This window comes from Danio aesculapii, chromosome 13, assembly GCF_903798145.1.
Source record: "Danio aesculapii chromosome 13, fDanAes4.1, whole genome shotgun sequence".
Classification (NCBI taxonomy): domain Eukaryota; kingdom Metazoa; phylum Chordata; class Actinopteri; order Cypriniformes; family Danionidae; genus Danio; species Danio aesculapii.
Genome location: NC_079447.1, coordinates 51,904,346 through 51,927,534, shown reverse-complemented (window position 1 = coordinate 51,927,534; position 23,189 = coordinate 51,904,346). Strand labels below are relative to the sequence as shown.

Here is a 23,189-nt window from a genome sequence, read left to right as displayed (position 1 = left end):
CGAGTATTATTTTATATTTAATAAATACATTAAATAAGTTTATTGAACACTGTTTATTTTGTAGCTGATAGTAAAACAATGGGTTACAATTTATTCATGGTGCATGCTTCAATATAATATTCTCTATTATCGCTGAATGCGTACGAATTTTATGGATTAATATGTGAGCCTCTTCATATCAATCTACTGGGTGAAGCATGTGACTGTAATTTTGTCATTTTATTATTTTTAATAATAATAATAATAATAATAATAATAATAATAATAATAATAATAATAGTAATAATAATAATAATAATAATAATAACAGTAGTAATAATAATCATCATCATCATCATCATAATAATAATAATAATAATAATAATAATAATAGTAATAATAATAATAATAATAATAATAGTAATAATAATAATAATAATAATAACAGTAGTAATAATAATAATCATCATCATCATCATCATCATAATAATAATAATAATAATAATAATAATAATAATAGTAATAATAATAATAGTAATAATAATAATAATAATAATAATAATAATAATAATAATAATAATAATAATAATAATAGTAATAATAATAATAATAATAATAATAATAATAATAATAATAGTAATAATAATAATAATAGCAATAATAATAATAGTAGTAGTAATAATAATAATAATAATAATAGTAATAATAATAATAATAATAATAACAGTAGTAATAATAATCATCATCATAATAATAATAATAATAATAATAGTAATAATAATAATAGTAATAATAATAATAATAACAACAATAATAATAATCCTAATCATCATCATCATCATCATCATAATAATAATAATAATAATAGTAATCATTATAATAATAATAATAATAATAATAATAATAATAACAATAATAATAATAGTAATAATAATAATAATATTAATAATAATAATAATAATAGTAATAATAATAATAATAGTAATAATAATAATAATAATAATAATAATAATAATAGTAGTAATAATCATCATAATAATAATAATAATAATAATAATAATAATAATAATAGCAATAATAATAATAATAATAATAACAATCCTAATAATAATAATAATAATAATAATAATAATAATAATAATAATAATAGTAATAATAATAATAATAATAATAATAATAATAATAATAATCATAATAATCATAATAATCATCATCATCATCATCATAATAATAATAATAATAATAGCAATAATAATAATAATAATAATAACAATCCTAATAATAATAATCATAATAATAATCATAATAATAATAATAATAATAATAATAATAATAATAATCATATTATGTCACGGATTGGTCAGGCTCTCACGATCCCCACTCACGAAGATCACCATCACCTGACTTCTAATGAGCACACAGCTGCATCACATTCACGAGCACCAGATAAAAGCACAGCACTCCAGTCGCTCATTGTCCGGGCTCGTCTCGACGAAAGCGGACAACTGAGCGACCACTCAGCGTAGTCATCCTCAGCTAAAACAAACGCTTTACTTACCTGTTCTCTTTGTATTCCTCCTAGTCTTCCTGGTCCACCCGAATCGTCCTGTCTTCCAGTCCTTCCAAGTCTGTGTCATCCTCTGTCAGCTGTATCTGGTGTGTGCTGTCCATCCTCGTGTATTCCTGTTACCCAGCCACGGAGGAAAAGACCCCAACATCATTCCTGATCCTCCTGGCTATCCTTCATGTGCTCCTTGTTGTCATTTAATAAACACCCTAACGTTTCCTTACCTCTGTCTCCTGTCCGCTTCATAACAGAAGCCCGGACCCATAACGACGACAACATGAGCACCCCCGATCACTTTCAAGAGCTGGTGGACCAGTTGAAGCGGATTCTACAGCCACCAGCTCCACTTTCCAACGCACCACCAGCACCGAGCACTTCCGCCTCCACAGTTTCTTCTTCGGCCCTTCCTTCCAGTCCCATGGCCCGACCAGCGCCCTACTCAGGCGGAGCGGGGGAGTGCAATGGTTTTCTGTTACAATGTTCCCTCATATTCGAAATGCAACCTTCTCTATATCCCACAGATAAGTCAAAGATCGCCTACATCGTATCACTACTCTCTGGGCCTGCACTTAAATGGGCTGAGACGATCTGGAACCAAGCCGGGCCGGTCATGAATTCCATCACTACCTTCACGGAGTATTTCAAAGAGGTGTTTGGACGTTCTGATGGGGAAGTAGCCGCTGGAGAGCAGCTGTATCATCTAAAGCAAGGTACTCTATCTACACAGGAATATGCTCTCCGGTTTCGCACTCTAGCAGCTGCAAGTGGATGGAATGAGAGATCGTTGTTGACCACGTACCGGCTCGGCTTGGAACCCACTCTCCGAATCCAGCTGGCCACATTAGATGATACTATGGGTCTGGAGAGATTCATCCAACATTCTCTCCGATGTTCCGATCGTCTCCGTTCCTATCAACAGGACACCATCACCCCCCTCGTCTGCACTCCTCCAATCGCCTGAGTCAACAGCCTCTCCAGAACCAGAACCCATGATAATAGAGTCTGGAAGACTGACATCAGCGGAACGACAGAGGAGGCTGACCCGGGGTCTGTGTCTATACTGCGGTGTCAGTGGACACACCCGTATGGAGTGTCCCCTTCGTCCCATTCGGACTTCAGTGAGTGTATTCAGTACGAATATTGAACAATGTAAACCACTTACTACCACCGTACAAATAACTACTGCCTCTATTTCTCTCCTTGTCACAGCCCTCATCGACTCCGGGTCAGCAGGGAACTTCATCTCCCAATCCCTCTGTCGTCAACTCCACCTACGTACTGAGGCGTCCTCGCATATATACCAGATACAACCGATAACCCAGTGCACTCGATCTTCGACCCGTATCCATCGACAATGCGAAGACATCCTTCTTCAAGTGGGGTTGTTACATCAAGAGAGGATTCAATTTCTGGTTCTGGAGGGTGCAAATATGGACATCATTCTAGGGCGCCCGTGGCTGGTGAAGCACGATCCCATCATCTCTTGGGGCACAGGAGAGATAAAGAAATGGGGATCTGGATGTACACCTACCTGTTTTCCAAATCTCCCTCTTCAAGGTCGGAACCCCATTTCTTTGTTTACAACATCGGTCGAGAGTCCTCCTGAGAAGCAGTCTATCCACATTCCTAAGGAGTACAGCTCCTTTCATGATGTCTTCTGCCCCAAGAGAGCTTCCCAGCTACCGCCGCATCGGCCATGGGACTGCGCGATCGACCTAGTTCCAGATGCCCAGTTGCCAAGAGGTAGGATCTACCCGCTCTCGCTTCCAGAGAATCAGGCAATGGAAGATTACATAAGGGAGGCTCTGAGTCAGGGGTACATACGTCACTCAAAATCACCAGCCGCCTCAAGCTTCTTCTTTGTGGCCAAGAAGGACGGAGGGCTGCGTCCATGCATCGACTACAGGGTCCTAAATAACGGTACAGTAAAATACCGATATCCCCTTCCTCTGGTACCAGCCGCTTTGGAACAGCTCCGAGAAGCTAAAGTCTTCACTAAATTGGACCTCCGCAGCGCGTATAATCTGATAAGAATACGTGAGGGGGGACCAATGGAAGACAGCATTCGTGACCCCTACTGGCCACTATGAATATGAGGTCATGCCTTACGGTCTGGTCAACGCCCCCTCCGTATTCCAAAACTTCATTCATGAAGTCCTCCGGGAGTTTCTTCACCACTTTGTAATAGTGTACATAGATGACATCCTCATTTACTCCCGGAGTGAGGCCGAACATCGCCAACACGTTGCGGAGGTCCTACACACATTGAGAGAACATCACCTCTACCTCAAAGCGGAGAAATGCTCATTCCACCAGAAGTCGATTCATTTCTTGGGATACATCATTGACCAAACCGGTATACGTATGGATGGGAAGAAAATTGAGGCTGTTCTATCCTGGTCAGAACCCACTTCCATTAAGGAGCTCCAGAGGTTTCTTGGGTTTGCTAACTTTTATAGACGGTTTATCAAGGACTACAGCAGGATTACATCACCTCTCACTAATCTCCTCAAGGGTAAACCCAAAGGACTGGAGTGGACCAAAGAAGCAGCCGCAGCCTTCCGCCTTCTTAAGAAGGAGTTCACAAGGGCCCCACTCCTGACTCATCCTGACCCAAATCTTCCTTTCGTGGTGGAAGTGGACGCATCCACCACCGGCGTCGGGGCAGTATTATCCCAACATCATGATACACCGCCCCCGACTGCATCCCTGTGCCTATTTCTCTCGGAAGTTGAGCCCGGCGGAGCAGAATTACAGCATAGGAGACAGGGAGCTTCTAGCAATCAAGCTAGCCTTGGAGGAGTGGCGTCACTGGTTGGAGGGAGCCAAACATCCGTTCCAGGTGATCACAGATCACAAAACCTCCAATATATCAAAGAGGCCAAGAGACTATGTCCACGTCAAGCCAGATGGTCACTTTTCTTCTCACGTTTTGATTTCTCCATTTCCTATCGTCCAGGACCCAAGAATCTAAGAGCAGACGCTCTCTCTCGTTTACACGAGCATCACGATCATGAAGAACTCCCAACGAAGATTCTTCCCGAACACATCTCCATTTGTCCGATCACCTGGAACGCTCCTCCAGTCGTTGCCACTCCGGAAGCCCCTGCTCCGCCGGGATGCCCTCCTCATCGGCAGTTCATACCACCTGAACACCGGGTAGATCTGATCCACTCCTTTACATACCTCGCTAGGCACTGGACATCCAGGGATCAACAATACTCTCTCGCTAGTATCCCAACGATTCTGGTGGCCAAACATGGCAAGGGATGTGAGGCAATATGTTCAGGGCTGTAAGGACTGTGCCCAATCCAAGAGCCCACGTCATCTACCCGCTGGAAAGCTCCATCCCTTGCCGATTCCGAACCGTCCCTGGTCACACCTAGGAGTGGACTTTATCACTGACCTCCCCTCGTCAGAAGGTAATACCTGTATTCTAGTCATCGTAGATAGATTCTCAAAGTTTGTCAAACTAATCCCTCTGAAAGGTCTTCCCACAGCCTTTGAAACAGCCGACAATATCTTTAATCAAGTCTTCAGGTCATTTGGTATTCCAGAAGATATTGTGTCGGACAGAGGTCCACAGTTCATCTCACGTCTATGGAAAGCCTTCTTCAAGCTCCTAGGTGTGGCCGTCAGCCTCTCTTCTGGATATCATCCCCAAACCAACGGGCAGACAGAGAGGAAGATTCAGGAGGTGGGACGGTTCCTGAGGACCTTCTGCAGTGGTCACCAGAGCTCCTGGAGCCAGTATTTGGGCTGGGCAGAATATGCCCAAAATTCACTGCGGCAACCCTCCACCGGACTCACGCCATTCCAGTGCGTCCTGGGCTTCCAACCACCGCTCTTTCCCTGGGATGGCGAACCATCTGATGTCCCCGCAGTGGATCACTGGTTCCGGGAGAGCGAGAGAGTCTGGGACGAGGCTCATCAACATCTGCAGAGGGCAGTCCGTCGAAGCAAGGTAACCGCCGATAGAAGAAGGTCTGAAGAACCCAGATACACACCCGGACAAAAGGTGTGGCTATCCACCCGGGACATACGCATGCGACTGCCCTCTCGCAAGTTAAGTCCCCGATTTGTTGGTCCCTTCACCATCGTGGAACAGGTTAACCCCGTCACCTACAAACTACAATTACCCTCTCACTACCGTATTCACCCTACATTCCACGTATCACTCCTGAAACCCTATCACGATCCTGTTCTTCCCTCCACAGAGCCTGACCACGAAGAGGAACCCCCTCCTCCACTGCTCCTAGAAGAAGGAGCCGTCTACGCAGTGAAGGAGATCTTGCGTTCCCGACGTCGTGGTGGCCAGTTGGAGTACCTGGTGGACTGGGAAGGGTACGGCCCCGAAGAAAGGACATGGGTTCCCAGAGCTGATATTCTCGATCCTAGTCTCATGGTGGAGTTTCATGAGAGCCACCCTGAGTTCCCAGCGCCTAGAGGCAGAGGGAGACCACCACGGCGTCGGAGGTGTCGGCCCTCAGGAGCGGGCCCTGGGGAGGGGGGTACTGTCACGGATTGGTCAGGCTCTCACGATCCCCACTCACGAAGATCACCATCACCTGACTTCTAATGAGCACACAGCTGCATCACATTCACGAGCACCAGATAAAAGCACAGCACTCCAGTCGCTCATTGTCCGGGCTCGTCTCGACGAAAGCGGACAACTGAGCGACCACTCAGCGTAGTCATCCTCAGCTAAAACAAACGCTTTACTTACCTGTTCTCTTTGTATTCCTCCTAGTCTTCCTGGTCCACCCGAATCGTCCTGTCTTCCAGTCCTTCCAAGTCTGTGTCATCCTCTGTCAGCTGTATCTGGTGTGTGCTGTCCATCCTCGTGTATTCCTGTTACCCAGCCACGGAGGAAAAGACCCCAACATCATTCCTGATCCTCCTGGCTATCCTTCATGTGCTCCTTGTTGTCATTTAATAAACACCCTAACGTTTCCTTACCTCTGTCTCCTGTCCGCTTCATAACATATTAACAATCACAATAATAATAATCATAATAAGAATCATAATAATAATCATAATAATAATAATAATAATAAAAAGAATCATAATAATAATAATAATAATAATAATTGTAACATTCCAGTTTCCCCCACAGTCCAAAGACATGCGATACTGGTGAATTGGGTAAGCTAAATTGTCCGTAGTGAATGAGTGTGTATGGATGTTTCCCAGAGATGGGTTGCAGCCGGAAGGGCATCCGCTGCGTAAAACATGTGCTGGATAAGTTGGCGGTTCATTCCGCAGCGCTGACCCCAGATTAATAAAGGGACTAAGCCGAAAAGAAAATGAACGAATGAATAATAGCAACAACAACAGCACATTTGCCAGCAATATTGTTCAGTTGTTAGTGATTATCCTGCTCATAGAACATGGTTTTCAATTAATGAGTAAAAACAGCCTGTGATTAAAATAATTAATAAATAAATAAATAAATAAATAAATAAATAAATAAATAAATAAATAAATAAACAATTATTAACAGGTTTACAACTAAACAGACAGAACTTTAATTTACATTTACATCTAATTTCTATTTACATTTCTTCAAATGCAGGAGACTTCCGATTAATAAGGCACTATAGAAACTATAAGAATTACAAAAGTAGATGGTATAAAAGGGTTTTTATAATATTGACTCTTTATTCGGGTAATTTATTAAATAAAATACATTTCCAACCAGCAAAACAAGCTGTTTAAAAAAACAACAACACTGGAAGTGTGGTTGAGGGGCATCACGATGGCGCAGTGGGTAGCACAATCGCTCCTCCGGGTGCTAAAACATATGCTGGATAAGTCGGCGGTTCATTCCGCTGTGGTGACCCCTGTCAGACTAAGCTGAAGGAAAGTGAATGTGCGTTGATTTCTATTTGTCTCTATGGCAGACTGTGGCCAAGTTCATTTAACATCATTATAAAGGAAGTGCTATCTAATTTAAAGAAAGAAAGAAAGAAAATGTTTACAGCTGCCTATTGTTTGTCATCTCTGTAGCTTTGTAAGTGATTTTGAAGTGTTCCTCTGTTATACTGTGAACTTTGAATGTAAGGACACCCATATTATTTATTTTCAGCCGTTGTTTTTTTAACCTGAATGACTGTTTGCTTTCTCTTAGGGGTCTGCTGGTAATCAAGGCATACAAGGACCACCAGGAAAAGATGGGCAAACGGTATTGATATTTTCTGCTTCATTGTATAAACTCCAAACAGCAAAGAGCTTCTTGTTTTTTTGTTTCCAGCTCTTGCAGTCCTCAAAAACAGTTTTCTTATGCCGGTTGACACGAACGTTTGGTGGGCCTGACCAGTAATGCTTTGTAGTCTTGTTCTGAGACTGTTTGTGTAAACAGTGACTTTTGCGCAGGCTCTCCGTTTTCTTAGCCAACCTCATATCTGTAATCCGTCTGGAATAACAGCTAATGAACTCCTGGAGCGTTCCCTGCATGATATCGGTTAGAAAATAAATCCCGGTCCTGAAAAGTATTGATATAATCATGGATTGAAACATGATGTACTTTGTGTTCAGGGAGATGCTGGCAGGGATAAACGTAACAATATATTTCACAAGTCAAGTCGTTCTGCTGCATGCACTGTAAAATGATCCGTAAATTAGCAGTTTTCTTTATTTTATCATTCTTTTTTCTCATTTATTTCTGTGTTTAAGTTGCATTATGGTCGCTTGATCTTTCTTCCAATAGCTTTTAATCTTGAAAAATCATAAAAAGTGACTTTTATGAACATTATTAATAGTCTGGAGTGCTATATTGTCTGGGTTGGGGTTGTAAATTACACTACAAAATCCTTGTAACAAACTGACAGTGCAGTTTCTGTTATTTTACAGACTTATTTCTCTATATATTAGCTATTTCTCATATTATATTATTTCATATGACTAAAATATCAATAAAAGTCACTTTGTTAAAACGTTTAACATCAAAAGTCGACAGAGCAGAGATCAACATCCTATTATGCAATTCACCAACACAATCTCACGGCAATTCGTAACTTTTTGATTTAGTGGCTAATTCGTACGATCTAATTCGTACAATTTAGTACGATTTGCTCATCCCCCAATGACGATTGGGTTTAGGGGTGGGGTTAGGTGCCACGCCTCCTTTTTAAAATCGAACAATTTCGTACGACGGAACTCGTACGAATTACGAATTCGAATTACTAACTACGTACGAATTACTAATTACTAATTAGTAAACTGACAAAGCGTAAAATACTAACATTTTCTCGTGAGTTCAGGCTGAATTCACGCACATAAATAAACAGGAAACACTTGTGAATCACATAATATGGAAATTGTGTAACAAAATGTGTCTCGCAGGACCACTGTGCTGCATAAATAAACACAATCATGAGTATGAAATCAACATTGAACTTAGGAACCATTTTAAACCTTATATCTAACATACCGGAGTGGTAATCTAACTATATTAACTATAAAACGTAACTACAGTATACACATAACCTAACACACTGTGCAAGATATTGTGCAAAAGAGGTTTTTAAGGTTTAAGAAAACAAGTAGTGCAACATTGTGTGATACAATCACAAGTAAACATTGTTTTCCTTACTGAGTCTTTTAAAACATAAGTGGGTGACACAGTGACACAGCAAGAAGGTCGCTGGTTCGAGTCCCGGCTGAGTCAGTTGGCATTAGTGTGGAGTTTGCATGTTCTCCCAGTGTTGGCGTGGGTTTCCTCTGGGTGCTCTGGAGAATTGATGGAGAATGGGTGAATTGATGAACTAAATTGGCCTTAGTGTATGTGTGAATGTGAGAGTGTATGGGTGTTTCCCAGTGATAGGTTTCCGCTGTGTTAAAAATATGTTGGATGAGTTGTTGGTCCATTCCGCTGTGGCGAAAACTGATGAATAAAGGGACTAAGCTGAAGAAAAATGAATGAATGAGGATGTAAGTGAATATAGAGAGAAGAGTGTTTCTACAGGTGGTTTGTCAAACCCACTCACCTGTGTGAGCAACACTCAAAAATACACAATGCTTTTCTGGAGATATGGAGTTACTGTAAGAAAGTGTCTAGTGCAAATGTGCAAACTGGTGAAAGTGTGAGTTAAGGAGTCAACAGGTGGTTTGTTAAACCCACTCACCTGTGTGAGGCACACTTCAGAAATGCACAGTGTTTTGTCCAGAGATATAGAGTGATAGAAAGTGTCTGGTGCAAATGTACAAACTGGTCCAAGTGTCCCCCCCCTCTTAGCCTTTCCCCTTAGCCCTACCCCTCGTTTTGCGCGTTCAGGGGTAGGGATGTCCCAATTCTCTTTAGCTTGAAGGCGTAGAGTTAAGGGGAAGGACTAGATACCCCTCGAAATGGAGATTTTTCAGGATCAGCCGAAACCAAGGGGTATGAAAATTTCCCAGAATACACGAAGCAAGAGATCGCGATAACATATGATGACGTGTGCAGGTGCTGTAGTGCTGCTGTCCCATTTCTTAGGGGTCAATTTTGAAGCCCTTCCCCTTCACACTCTGTTTCAAGGGGCAAGTGGTTAGGGGACAAAAATAGAATTGAGATTGGACCTAAGAAATGCGCAAGGTTTTATTTTTTTTACCAGAGAAATAGAGTTGTGGAAATTGTCTGAGAGATGAAAGAGTGTGTTTTCTACAGGTGGTTTGTTAGGCCCACTCACCTGTGTGAGGAACACTTCAGAAATGCACAATGTTTTGAGGTTTTTGTGTTGTGGTGGAGGGAAGGAGATGGGGTCTTGGTTTTGGAAGCTGTGATTGTGGATAATATTTAATTTTAATAAGATCATTGGAGTTGAGGGTTCTAACAGCTTGTGTAAAGAAACTATTGAGTAGTCTAAGTGAAAGAGCTCTACACTGTACATTAAAAAAATATTGTTATTTTTTGTTTGTTCAAACTACTCATTTAAAATAAGCTGAATCAATACAATTCTTGAATCTTTTTTGGGACAACTTAATTTTTTTATGTTTAAAAGTGTTAAGTTAACTTAATTGATTTTACAAATTTAAGTGGATCGAACATAAAACAATTAAGTAAAGAAAAATTCAAGAATTGTGTTGACTCAGCTTATTTTAAATGAGTAGTTTGAACAAACAGAAAACATACAGAAATTATTTGGGTCACACTTTATTTTGATGGTCTGTTTGTTGAATTAAAGGGCACATAGTTTACCTCTTTTTTAAGATTTAATATTAATATTATGGTTCTTCTGAGTGTGCCAGTTTAGGTTCAGTTTAAAACACAATTCAGATTGTTTTATTATGATGTGTTAAAAAGTGTCATGTTGGGGGCGTGTCCACAGTTCGCTGATTTATGGGTGTGTTGCTTCACATGTAAATTAGTTTCGGCTTCCCGCCAACGTAACAAGGGGGCGGAGCCATGAGCTCACCCGCGCTGCGTTTGCAACAGAGTCTGACAGGCAGACTCAGAGAAGCAGGAGAGGATCACCATTCAGTTGTACATGTACGACTCGGACACAGACCAAGCAGAGAGTACAAAATCATTTGTGTCTTTGTACAGTTTTACAGCCAACTGTGTGCTAGTTTAAAGTGCTGAGCTTGTACACAGAAACTAATAGCACCAGATGCTCCGCTCGAAGCCGTGACACGGCACACCAGACACTCTCTGTGGCGCGGCAGAAACATGAAGTGTCCCGAATCATCCCGCCACGCATTTTTGAATTCTAAACATAGGTTTCTGCAGCGGTCCGCGGCGCCCAGCCGTCGACTTGAGTGTACCCTGATAGAAACCGATGTTTATAATTCTAAAACGCATGCTAGTTAAGATCACAGGGAGCTTCTGGGATTGCGAGAAATGCAAACGGCTGAAGTATAATGTAGACTCAATGAGAAGTACACATGTTTGCAAACCTACCTAAAGATACAACCAATAATTCCGATTAGAGCGATAATGTGGAGAATATTGATCTTGTGTTGAGCCCAATGAGCCTTGCATCTAAAAATAGAGCTAGCGTGTTCCTTTAGTGATATCGCTTCGACTCACGCTGAAAATGGCGGACGTGAATCAACAAACTGAGGATATGATGACGCGCCTGTCAATCAATATTGGTGGGCGGGGGGACCGCTCTCCTATGTAAAGTAGCGGTCGGTTTGAAAACCGCTCCAATTGGTCCACCGTTTTTTATGTTGTTAAATTGAAAAAAAAGCACTGGGTGTGTTTATATCACCCTAATATGACGGTCTATACACCATACATGTACATATGTCTGTCCAAACAGCTTGAAAAGTAGATTTTTTACCATAGGTGCCCTTTAAGTTACATTGCATCTACATGCCAACTAATTTTCAGTAGATTATAAGTAGACTGTTAGGTTGGGTTTGGGGTTAGTGTAAGTTGACATGTACTTGCAAAGTTACTTATAGTCAGTTAAATGTCTGTTGAAGGAGCAGTATCAGCAGGTATTAAACAGACAGTCGACTAGTCCTCAAATGGACCATCAAAATAAAGTGCTACCATTATTTAAGTGTAATACTCTGAAATCTTCCTGATAGCAAGAGCTGGAACAGACTGCGGAAGGGATGGGTGGATATCTGTTCAATTACTGTGATCTGTGAAATCTCTTTCGATCCACTTTTCATTGCATTAACATTAACAGACCTACTGTCTATTTTAGGGAGAAAAAGGAAGTAGAGGCCTTGCTGGTCCACCTGGATATCCAGGAGAGCCTGTATGTACTGTACATCCCTCAATCATGTCTGCACTCATTTCTATAGTCTTATCAGGCTTTAATGCCATTTTTGTGTTTATCAAGGGAGCGCCTGGCAGAGATGGGAAAGACGGGACTGCAGGAGGAATCGGTTTGAAGGTCTGCACTGATCTAATTCTCCTCCCCGTAAAGAACCGAATATGTTTGATGGCTTCCTTGAATTGTGAACACGGACCATTGAGAATATCTGGCGAGCCCGCTTTAAGGAGGCTACGCATGATTTCAAAATGCAGTATTATTTGACAGAATCGCATGAAAAAATATGCTAGTACAGAATCTCCGCATGGAAAGCCATAAAAGGTTTTGCACCATCGTTTCCTCTTTCATGCTGATCTACAGTGTCTTTTTCCAGGCTTACACATGGCTTTTATTAAACCAAGATGTTCGTCGACATCTTGGTGGTTGCCTATATGATAAATCCTGGATTATTTGCTTGGTTGCAGATCTTTAAACATGCACTGTTCTCTTAAAGTTCAGCCAACGGAGGTGTGCTGGGCAGCTTACCAATGGGACTTTTCTTGTTTACCAATTGTTATGCCACAATTACAGTTGCCATGCTTAAATAGCCTTTGCTTACAAATCTTTTTGTTTATGCACAAAGGATTAAAAGCATATGGGAAAGATTTACTGCATCTTAATCATGCTTCAAAAGACATCAATAATACTTCACTGTGCCTCATGATCTCAAAGTCTTGACACACACCAAGTTCACTGTAAGCAAGCAAAAATATTGCTGCTTTATATTTTTTAGTTGAATTAAATTACATTTTCAAGCCATCTCAGCTTACATCAGTCAAACTGACTTAAAATATTAAGTTGCATAAGTAAACCAAATTGTTGAACCTTCATTAAATTAAGTAAAAGTAACACTGGGGTTGCCTCACACACAAGACGATCGTTGGTTCGAGTCCCAACTTGGCCAGTTAGCATTTCCGTGTGGAGTTTGCAAGGGCATCCGCTGTATAAAACATATGCTGGATAAGTTGGCGATTCATATAATTGTAAATAATACAATGCACACCCACTGCCCTCTGTTATGCCAACACATCACCTCGCCACCATATTACTCCTGTACTTCAACAACTACACTGGTTCCCTATTAAGTCAGGGATTGGTTTTAAGACCTTGATTTTAACCTTCAATGGGCGTTACATTTGTGACATGGTGACTCTCGCCACTCTTGTAGTCTTCATTCTTCATCTGCACTTTTGCTGTATTAATTCAATTCAATTCAATTCCCCTTTATTTGTATAGCACTTATACAATGTAGATTGTGACGTCTCCAAAACCCCACAGGCGGACAAACCTTGGCGGATAAACCTATTTTTATTAAAACAAATATAAATATGCATATTCAATTCAATTCAATTCACCTTTATTAGTATAGCGCTTATACAATGTAGATTGTGTCAAAGCAGCTTCACATAAAGGGTCATAGTAAATAGGAACAGTGTAGTTCAGTTTGTAGCGTTTAAGTTCAGTTTAGCTCAGTTCAGTGTGGTTTAATAATCACTACTGAGAGTCCAAATATTGAAGAGCAAATCCAACGATGCGCAGCTCTATAGATCCTGAACCATGCAAGCCAGTGGCGACAGCGGAGAGGGAAAAAAACTTCACTAATGGCGGAAGTGAAGAAAAAAAACCTTGAGAGAAACCAGACTCAGTCGGGCACGATCATTTTAATTTCTCCGCTGGCCAAACGTCTTGTGCAGAGCTGCAGTCTCAGTGGCGGATGCTATTAGCCATGCTATATTAGCCATGCTGTACACTCAAGACCAGCGGTAGGGCTTTCTCATATAGTGCGCCTAAGCTGTGGAATGCACTACCCATCAGCAGTTTTAAGACTCATCTTTTTAGCATTGCTTTTAACATAGGATAATCATTTTGTAAACTATTTTTATTCTATCTTATGGTTTATATTTTTATTCTTTTGTTGCATCTTTTTATTATTGTGCTTTGTCTGCTATTGTTGGTATTTTGCCTTGCAGCGCTTTGAGTCTAAGAAAAGAGCATTATAAATAAAAAGTATTATTATTATTATTATTATTATTATTATTGTATAATACATACATAAATACAAATAAATTTTTATATGTTTTTTATATTAAATATTAATCTAAATATTAAAATCTTTCAAGGATTTAATATGGTGATGAGTGTTAAACGTGTCTTGTGAAAATGCTTCATTGCACCAAAACAGAAGTGCATTAATACTGACTATTTTCCAATGCATTTCAACCACTGCCATCTCCCAGTTCAGACAAAGAGATTTCTCGCACTGTTATCCTGACTCTGTGATCTGTGCCTCCTCAGGGAGATCCAGGACCGCCTGGAATTCCTGGACTGGATGGACGAGAGGGACATCCTGTGAGTATATCTTAAAAACTGCTAAGATCATTGCCAGGTGTTTTAGTGGGTGGACTGCAGTTGAATAACACCAGAGAGGGTTGAAGATAACTGAACCCCCTTTTTTTTTTACTGCGTCTAATACAATGTTCCAGTTTGGCCGACTGAATTGACATGATTTGAAGTCTTATTGGTGCTTAAGTCTTTGCACCTGGACTGGGCAGTGGAGATTTAACCGTATAGTCTGAGGAAAAGTGACTCAGCAGTGCAGTTGAGCAATGCTGCCAGGTAAAGATCATCTTTAGAGAAACAGGTCTACGAGTGATAGTTTCATGCCTCTTCTGGGAGAACGTTTCAAATATGAGGCCTGCTAGTGCTGTAAGGGGAGCCAGATAGTCTTGGGACAAACAACAAACTTAATGTATACAGGTTAGAGCTGCACAATATATCGTAAAAGTGTCATTATCATGATAATATATACAATATACAGTTGAAGTCAGAATTATTAGCCCCCCTATACATTTTTCGCTAATTTCTCTTTAATGGAAAGAAGATTCAACTCATCTCTAATAACTGATTTATTTTCTCTTCACCATGATGACAGCACATAATATTAGACTAGATATTCTTCAAGACACTAGTATTCAGCTTAAAGTGACATTTAAAGGCTTAACTAGGTTAATTAGGGTAAAGTTAGGGTAATTAGGCAAGTCATTGTATAACTGGTTTGTTCTGGAGACAATCCAAAACTAATATTGCTGAAGGGGGCTAATAATATTGACCTTAAAATAGGTTGAAAAAAATTAAAAACTGCTTTTATTTTAGCCGAAATAAAACAAGAAGAAAAAATATTATAGGAAATACTGTGAAAAAAATCCTGAATCTGTTAAACATCAAATATTAGGGAAAAAACTATTCACAGAAGGGTGAATCATTCTGACTTCAGCTGTATGTATTGCAGATGTGTGTGATAAATTTATTTTATGCATCGGTTGTTTATCTAAATTTGACCATCAGATGAGGCCTTACTATCTTTAGCCCCGCCTCCCCTGTCATTGCTGTTCTGCTATTGGTTGGAGCGGCCCCAAGCAGAACCCAAAGCTGAAAACAAACACTAATGGTTGAAAACAGCCAATCAGAGCCAGAATATCTGCGCAAGTCATTCAAAGTGTTTTAAAGACTACATGTTTGCATCTCGACACGAAGGCTAAATTTTTGCATCTCATTTTTTTAGTCATAATTAGGATTAATTAAGTCAGAAAAACATATTTTAGTTTTTTTTTTTGGTTTTAATATCATTCAATAAATAGAGGATTTTAAAACATAGCTAATAAAAATAGCATTCTTATCATAAGAGATCATTTTATAGCAGTACTCACCAACAATACTGAATATTTAATATTTTTCCAGTATCGTGCAGTCCTGATACAAATGCGTTGTCTTCCATTTTAGATCTGCTTCAGAACTCAGATTTTTTTTTGCATTGGAAATCAATAAGTGGTGATCAACACAATGCAAAATCTGATTAAACTAACAGAAATGTCTGTTAAAGGATATTTCATCCACAAAATTGAAACCCATTTGTGTACTGTTTAAATTGACTACCATTCGTTATGTTGGTGGCTGTTTTTGCCCCATTGACTTCCACTATAAGCAATTCAATTCACCTTTATTTGTATAGCGCTTATACAATGTAGATTGTGTCAAAGCAGCTTCAGATAAAAGGTCACAGTAAATAGGAACAGTGTAGTTCAGTTTGTAGTGTTTAAGTTCAGTTCAGTTGAGCTCAGTTCAGTGTGGTTTAATAATCACTACTGAGAGTCCAAATATTGAAGGGCAAATCCAACGATGCGCAGCTCTACAGATCCCGAACCATGCAAGCCAGCGGCGACAGCGGAGAGGGAAAAACTTCACTAAAGGCGGAAGTGAAGAGAAAAAAACCTTGAGAGAAACCAGGCTCAGTTGGGCACGACCATTTTAATTTCTCCGCTGGCCAAACGTCTTGTGCAGAGCTGCAGTCTCAGTGGCGGAGGCTGGAAGCTGGAGAAGACTCATCTGTCTCTGGAGCGTCACAGGAATCAGTCTCATGTTCTCCACTCTTCCATGACCATCACAGGCACAAGCACATTTTTTGCAAAGCCTTGATACCAAATAATCATGCATTCAAACAATCTGCCAATGGGGTAAGCAAAATTATCATATTTCAAAGCAGGAACTTTGACTTATTTTGCTTGTTTTAAGGAACAACTCACTTAATTTCGACTTATTATCTCTGAAAACAAGACAATCTTTTTTTACTTGTCTAAAAAATTCCTCTAGATTCAAGAATTTTTAGATGTTTGGACTAGAAACAAGACTAAAACTCTAAGTAAGAGGAGCATTTTTTTGCAGTGGTCAATAAAATGTTAGTAATTTATTGGTTAATGCAAGCTGTGTACTCTGCATAGAGAGTGTGGCGATTCTCAAGTAGTTATGCAATGCAATACACATGCTAGTTTTCACCCTGCACTATACTTTTCCGATGTCTTTTTCAGTGACTTGACATTTTATGTCCTCAAAGCAAAGGAAGGTACTTTTTTGCAACAAGTTTCCATGTTCTCTTTAATGGTCCCTGCAGAACAAACTCAGACCAAACATCTGCTTCCGCTTATCGTGGAAAATGCACCAATGTGGCTTTGTTGGATATGCTAAAATTGTAAAACATTGTTTGTTTTGCTGTTCATTCATAAACCACAGGACCAGCTATTTTCGTATTCAACCTCTCGAGAGAACGGTTAAAATATTAACTACCATTAGTCTGCAAAGAGTAAATCAAAATAATAGAGTGCCCACAAAAAGTATCTCAGCTCACGAATTGATAAAGTTTTTGTCTTGTTTCTTGTCCAAATATCAAATAATTCTTAAATTAAGAAGCGTTTTCGGTCACACTTTATTTTGATGGTCCGTTTGTTGAATTAAGTTACATTGCATCTACATGCCAACTAATTCTCAGTAGATTATAAGTAGACTGTTAGGTTGGGGTTAGGGTTAGTGTAAGTTGACATGTACTTGCAAAGTTACTTACAGTCAGTTAAATGTCTGTTGAATGTCTGGATGAACATATATTAAGCAGACAGTCTACTAATACTCAAATGGACCATCAAAATAAAGTGTTAGTACTGCATTTTCTAGACAAGCAAAACATATTGTCTTGTTTTAAGAAGAAATATGTCAAAATTAAGTGAGTTTTTCCCTTAAACAAGCTAAATAATCTACCAGTGGGGTAAACAAAATCAAAATAATCGAAATAATCACCTAAAAATGAACATTTACTCACTATTTACTCTTCCTCGTGTGGTTTTAAACCTTTATGAGTTGAACACAGAAGAAGATATTCTGAAGAAAGTTGAAAACCTGTAACCATTAGCAGGAAAACCCAGGTAAAGATCAGATATTATAGAAGATACTATGAAAATCGATAGTTACAGGTTTCTAACATTTTATAAAATATCTTCTTTAGTTTTTCCAGAGAAGAAAGAAACTCATAAAGGTTTTGAAACAGTAAAAGGTGAGTAAATGATGACAGAATTTACATTTTTAGGTAAACTAGCCCTTTAATGTAATGACATCCATTGTCGTGTCCCAATACTCAAATTTGGCTCCAAATTTGACTTGGGTTGAAAAAGTTTGACTTAGTTCCAGAAGTCAAACTAGTGTCAAACTTTGACTTTGGTCCAAAAAGTACCCAAATACTTCTGCGCACCACTCTACTGTCCCATATGCTATATTTTCCCCTGTGTTCAGGTCCTGCTCAAGAACTGCCTGCCAAAAACAATTCACAACATCAACATTTGCACATTTAAACGTTGTACTTGGCAAAAGTTGCTTAAAACATTTTATACACTGATTCTTCTGACACTTCAGTTAGACGATGTTCAGAGAGCAGAAGTCCAGACAGCTGTTTCTCAGTTTCTTACAGACCTACAGCGCTGATATACGAGATGCACATAATCACAACAGTGCTCCTTTTAAAATGGTTGAGAGGAAAAGCCATGCACACGCACACACATATGAATATATACACACGGACGCGGTTCCCCAGTCTCGGCAGAAGCGTCTGATGCTTGACCCTGTACTTGTAATAGCATGCCCTTTTGGTCGGCTCCTGTATTGGGATTGGTGTTTTATATTCATGTTTCCCTGCATGGTAACACCATATGTGTTTTATGCAGTACTATTACACGCTGTCTGGAATATTTGACTCTGATTGGTTAAGTCGCGACATTCCAAGGTATGTTATTCCCAGATAACCACCGCTGAAATTAATAACACAGGTTCATCTGGGTACATAACTTCATATCACACGTTTGAAATAAATCCTTTTGTGAGATGATTCAGTAGTCATGTGATTTATGAGTCATGTTGAATGAACTTTGTATATATGGCCTGATTTGAACAATTTACTGACTGCTGACAAATACATCTTTGCTTGCACTGCCCTGAGTATTTTTAAAAGACTTATTGCTGATTACAGTGTTTTACACTGATACAAAAATAGAGCTGCTGGAAAACGTTGAAGAGAGGAAATGTTTTCTGCAGATTGGCGCACATACATCATGAAAAGGAAGCATTCAGAGAGGAAATGCACGACCACAGAGATGCTTTAAAATGATAAAATGACAAATCTTGGCATGTTCTGCTGTTAAACTTTCCCAAGAGCTAAAATGCAACGCTTATTTCCATGTATTGTTCTGCATGTTTGAATGCAGTTTGATATGCTGTCTTTACTTTTTCATCATCATGGAGACTTGGCGGGTAAAATGTAATACAGACGCGCCTTCCAGAGGAAGCTGGCCAATCAGGGTGTGTCTCTGTAATATAAAATTGTTTTGTGCATGTTGCAAAATGATGTAGGAGCTAATGATGTGTCTTACGATGCATGCTTGTCTGTGACGTTCCCTTACCTGTGTAAAAAAAGAGGGGGCTCGTCCGGGATAGCATAGGTTTTTTTGCAACTACTTTTTTTTCTGACAGTCACTTGCACTCTAGCATTTGTAGCCTACTGTTATAGCATAAGTCTGAAAATGATGTGGGAGTTACTTGTGTGTCTTACTGCATGATTGTCTGTGAATCCACAAAGGAATTTCCCTTACCTGTGTAAAAAAGGGGGCTCGTCCGGGATAGCAATGTTTTTTTTTCAATCTACTTTTTTCCTGATAGTCACTTACACTTTAGCATGGCATTTGTAGCATACTGTTATCGCATAAGTCTGTTGGCAAAATTGTGTCTTAAAGTGCATGATTCTCTGAATCTACAAAGAAATTTCCCTTACCTGTTTAAAAAGGGGGCTCGTCCGGGATAGCAATGTTTTTTTTTAATTTGCATCTACTTTTTTCTGATAGAGTCACTTGTGCTTTAGGAAATATATATAGCATACATTTATAGCATAAGTCTGTCGAAAAAATGATGTGTGAGTTAATTGTGTGTCTTAAAGTACATGATTGTCTGTGAATCTACAAAGGAATTTCCCTTACCTGTGTAAAAAAGGGGGCTCGTCCGGGATAGCAATATTTTTTTTTATCTACTTTTTTCCTGATAGTCATTTGCACTTTAGCATGGTATTTATAGCATACTGTTATAGCTTAAGTCAGATGAAAAAAAGATGTGCGAGTTAATTGGTATCTTAGAGTGCATGATTGTGTGTGAATCCACAGAGAAAGTTCCCTCACCTGTTTAAAAAAGGGGGCTCGTCCGGGATAGCAATGTTTTGTTTTTTTGCATCTACTTTTTTTCTGCTAGTCTCTTACGCTTTAGGAAATATATATAGCATACATGTATAGCATAAGTCCATTGAAAAAATGATGTGTGAGTTAATTGCGTATCTTAGAGTGCATGATTGTCTGTGAATCCACAGAGAAAGTTCACTCACCTGTTTTAAGAAGGAGGCTCGTCCGGGATACCAATGTTTTTTTTTTTGTTACACCTACTTTTTTTGATAAAGTCATTTTAGCATGGATTTATAGCAAACCGTTATAGCATATATATATTGGCGTAGATTTCCAGTATTATGATAGGGTGAACTGTATCTATGTGTGTGTGTCAGAGCTTTACTGTGAAATTAGTAAAGTGTTTTAAGTGACTACTTCAGCTTTACAAAATTCTTTAGGTCAGAAAAACTCAGCCAGATCTGGGACATGTGTTACTTGTTAAAGTAAATTAGATTTATTCACATTTTTAAAAGTTCTTTTAAGCCTTTTTCCCCCTCTGGAATTGTATTTTTTCTTCCATGTTGTGTCTTTTGGCCTATGGGGAGGGTTTGGGAATATGGCTTTGTGTGCTGTTAATTCATCTTATGATTATTTATGATTATTTTATGATCATGTACAATATTGCAGCTTGAGATACCTTTTGTAATGTCTCTAAAAAACAAACAGAAGTGCTGTTCTGTGCATGTGCTGAGCTGGAGATGGAGCAGAACATAGACATGTAAAGTTATCTTTTTATCTGACCTAATAATTCTGGCAGGATGCCACCGGAAGTTTTTTTTTATGTGTAGTTGCATTCTAACAATCTCAATAAGGTCTGTTAGAGAAGGAAGAGATATAAAAGAGCAATGGGTTTAGGGCTGCTACTAGCTTGTTTGTAACTAACTCAGATTTTGTTCTTAACTTGGTTGCAGCAAAAACATTTAGTGCAACCTGTGCAACTACTGTAGTCCCAGCATGTGAGTTGAGAATGGCTGCTTTAGTGTACGTCAGTGGACATTTCAGTCATTCATTTCACTAGTCATAAGCTTGTCAGGTAGAAATGTCAATGATTAAATGCTTTTCCACAAAAAGGTCCATAATCAAAGATGCATTTCATGCCTGTAGCAAAACTTTAAGATTTTCATGCCAGAGTGTAATACATTGGGTCAAAGGTTGGTTTAAATCAGTGTTTCCTAACCCTGTGCCTGGAAGTACACCAACAGCACACATTTCTCTCTTATCTGCCTCATCTGTTTCTGATATTGGAGTCTCTACTAACGATCCGATGAGTTGAATCAGGTGTGTTTAATTAGGAAGAGTTTGAAAATGTAGTGTTCTTGTTTCTCCAGGAACAGGGTTGTGAAAGTGCTATAAATCCTTACGCCAGGCATACACTGTGAAATTGCTGTGCGGTACACTGTATGAGAAGAGAGCATGTTATGTAAAGCCAAAGCTGACGATTAATGTGCTCACACTAGTGATGGGAAGTTTAGCTCGTTTAAAACTGTTAGCTCTTTAGGCTCAGCTTCATTAGAAAAGTTGGTGTTCTGTTGATTTACCTACCTAGTTAAATGTTTCTCTGTAACTCTTATTAAAAAATTAGGTAGCACATATTGATGGCAAAATATGCTGCTCATGTGCTGCTATTGTACATTTTTGTGTGTATGGGGTGGGATTTGAGGCTGTTATGTCGCCTTAAGCTATCCCAATCCCTAACCCCATGGAAATGACTGGAAACCAGCCTGGAAATGGCCAAAACCCCTCTAAAACCAGGCTGGTTGGCTGTAGGGTGTGCCTTGTTTTCTTTGTTTGCTGGTTACTACACCCGTACACAGCGCTGAAGTCCAGCACATTGGCTTTAGTCTTGACTAGTGCAGTTGTATGACATTTGACCTGGCACTAGCACTGTACAAATGTGGTAGCAATATTGAAGCATGCTCAGGGTCGGTATGTGATATCTAGTGTATATATGTCTATGAGAAGATTCAGTTAAAAAGAACCAATTTGTTTGCAAATCAGCCTTCACTATACTAGAGTACATACTTTCTCCTAGGGCCATTTATATCGAAGTTGATATTTAGCTGCACCAAACCCACACCAAGACGGGAAGAACATGTAAACTCCACACAGAAATGCAAAATGACCCTGCCGAGGATTGAACCAGCAACCTTCTTGCTGTGAGGCAACAGTGCTAGCCACTGCACCACCATGTTACCCACTATATTATAGTAGGCAAAACAAACTGATTGATTCCAAAAATTGCCATTAAATACACCACAAACTAATTATATTTAATATTTATCCACTATAAAGATGTCAGTCAGCGGTAGATTCCACAAGAAGAGCGCCCGTGGCAAGGTTACTCTCCATGCGGTGTGCGAATGAACATTTCCAAATAGGCATTATCCTTATAAATAAACTGCATATTTACCACTAAATAAAATAGTAACTCTTTAATTAGTCACAATTCAAGCTATTAATGACTTGTTACCTTGTTATTAAGATACTAACTGTATATTAGTAGCATTAAAGGGTGATCTTATTTTACATGCCAAATACCTAAACCCAACTGCTACCTCACAGGCTATTAATAAGCAGCTAATTAGCAGATTATTGAGCTAATAGTCTTAGTTAATTGTATGTTATTAGCATGAACTGTGATTTAAAATAAAGTGTTACCAATACAATCTCTTAGCACTTTAATTATTATTACAGGAAAGCTACCCAGAGATTTAACTCTCCTCCTCCAGATTGTGTAGGTTTGCTGATCATGTCCGGTGGAGCTGGTCCTTATATTACAGTAGTCTCCGAATTTAACAACATCCTGTAAAAACGATTACT

At 39.1% G+C, this 23,189-nt stretch overlaps 1 protein-coding gene across 1 annotated transcript in view; it reads left to right on the top strand.

The window, feature by feature from the left end:
- Window positions 1–23,189, top strand: part of col21a1 (collagen, type XXI, alpha 1) — a 68,753-nt gene that overhangs the window by 22,362 nt on the left and 23,202 nt on the right. Inside the window, exons 12-15 of the mRNA XM_056470409.1 lie at window positions 7,677–7,730; window positions 12,184–12,237; window positions 12,322–12,375; window positions 14,590–14,643. Coding sequence (XP_056326384.1) covers window positions 7,677–7,730; window positions 12,184–12,237; window positions 12,322–12,375; window positions 14,590–14,643 — 216 coding nt within the window. The remainder of the gene's footprint in view (window positions 1–7,676; window positions 7,731–12,183; window positions 12,238–12,321; window positions 12,376–14,589; window positions 14,644–23,189) is intronic.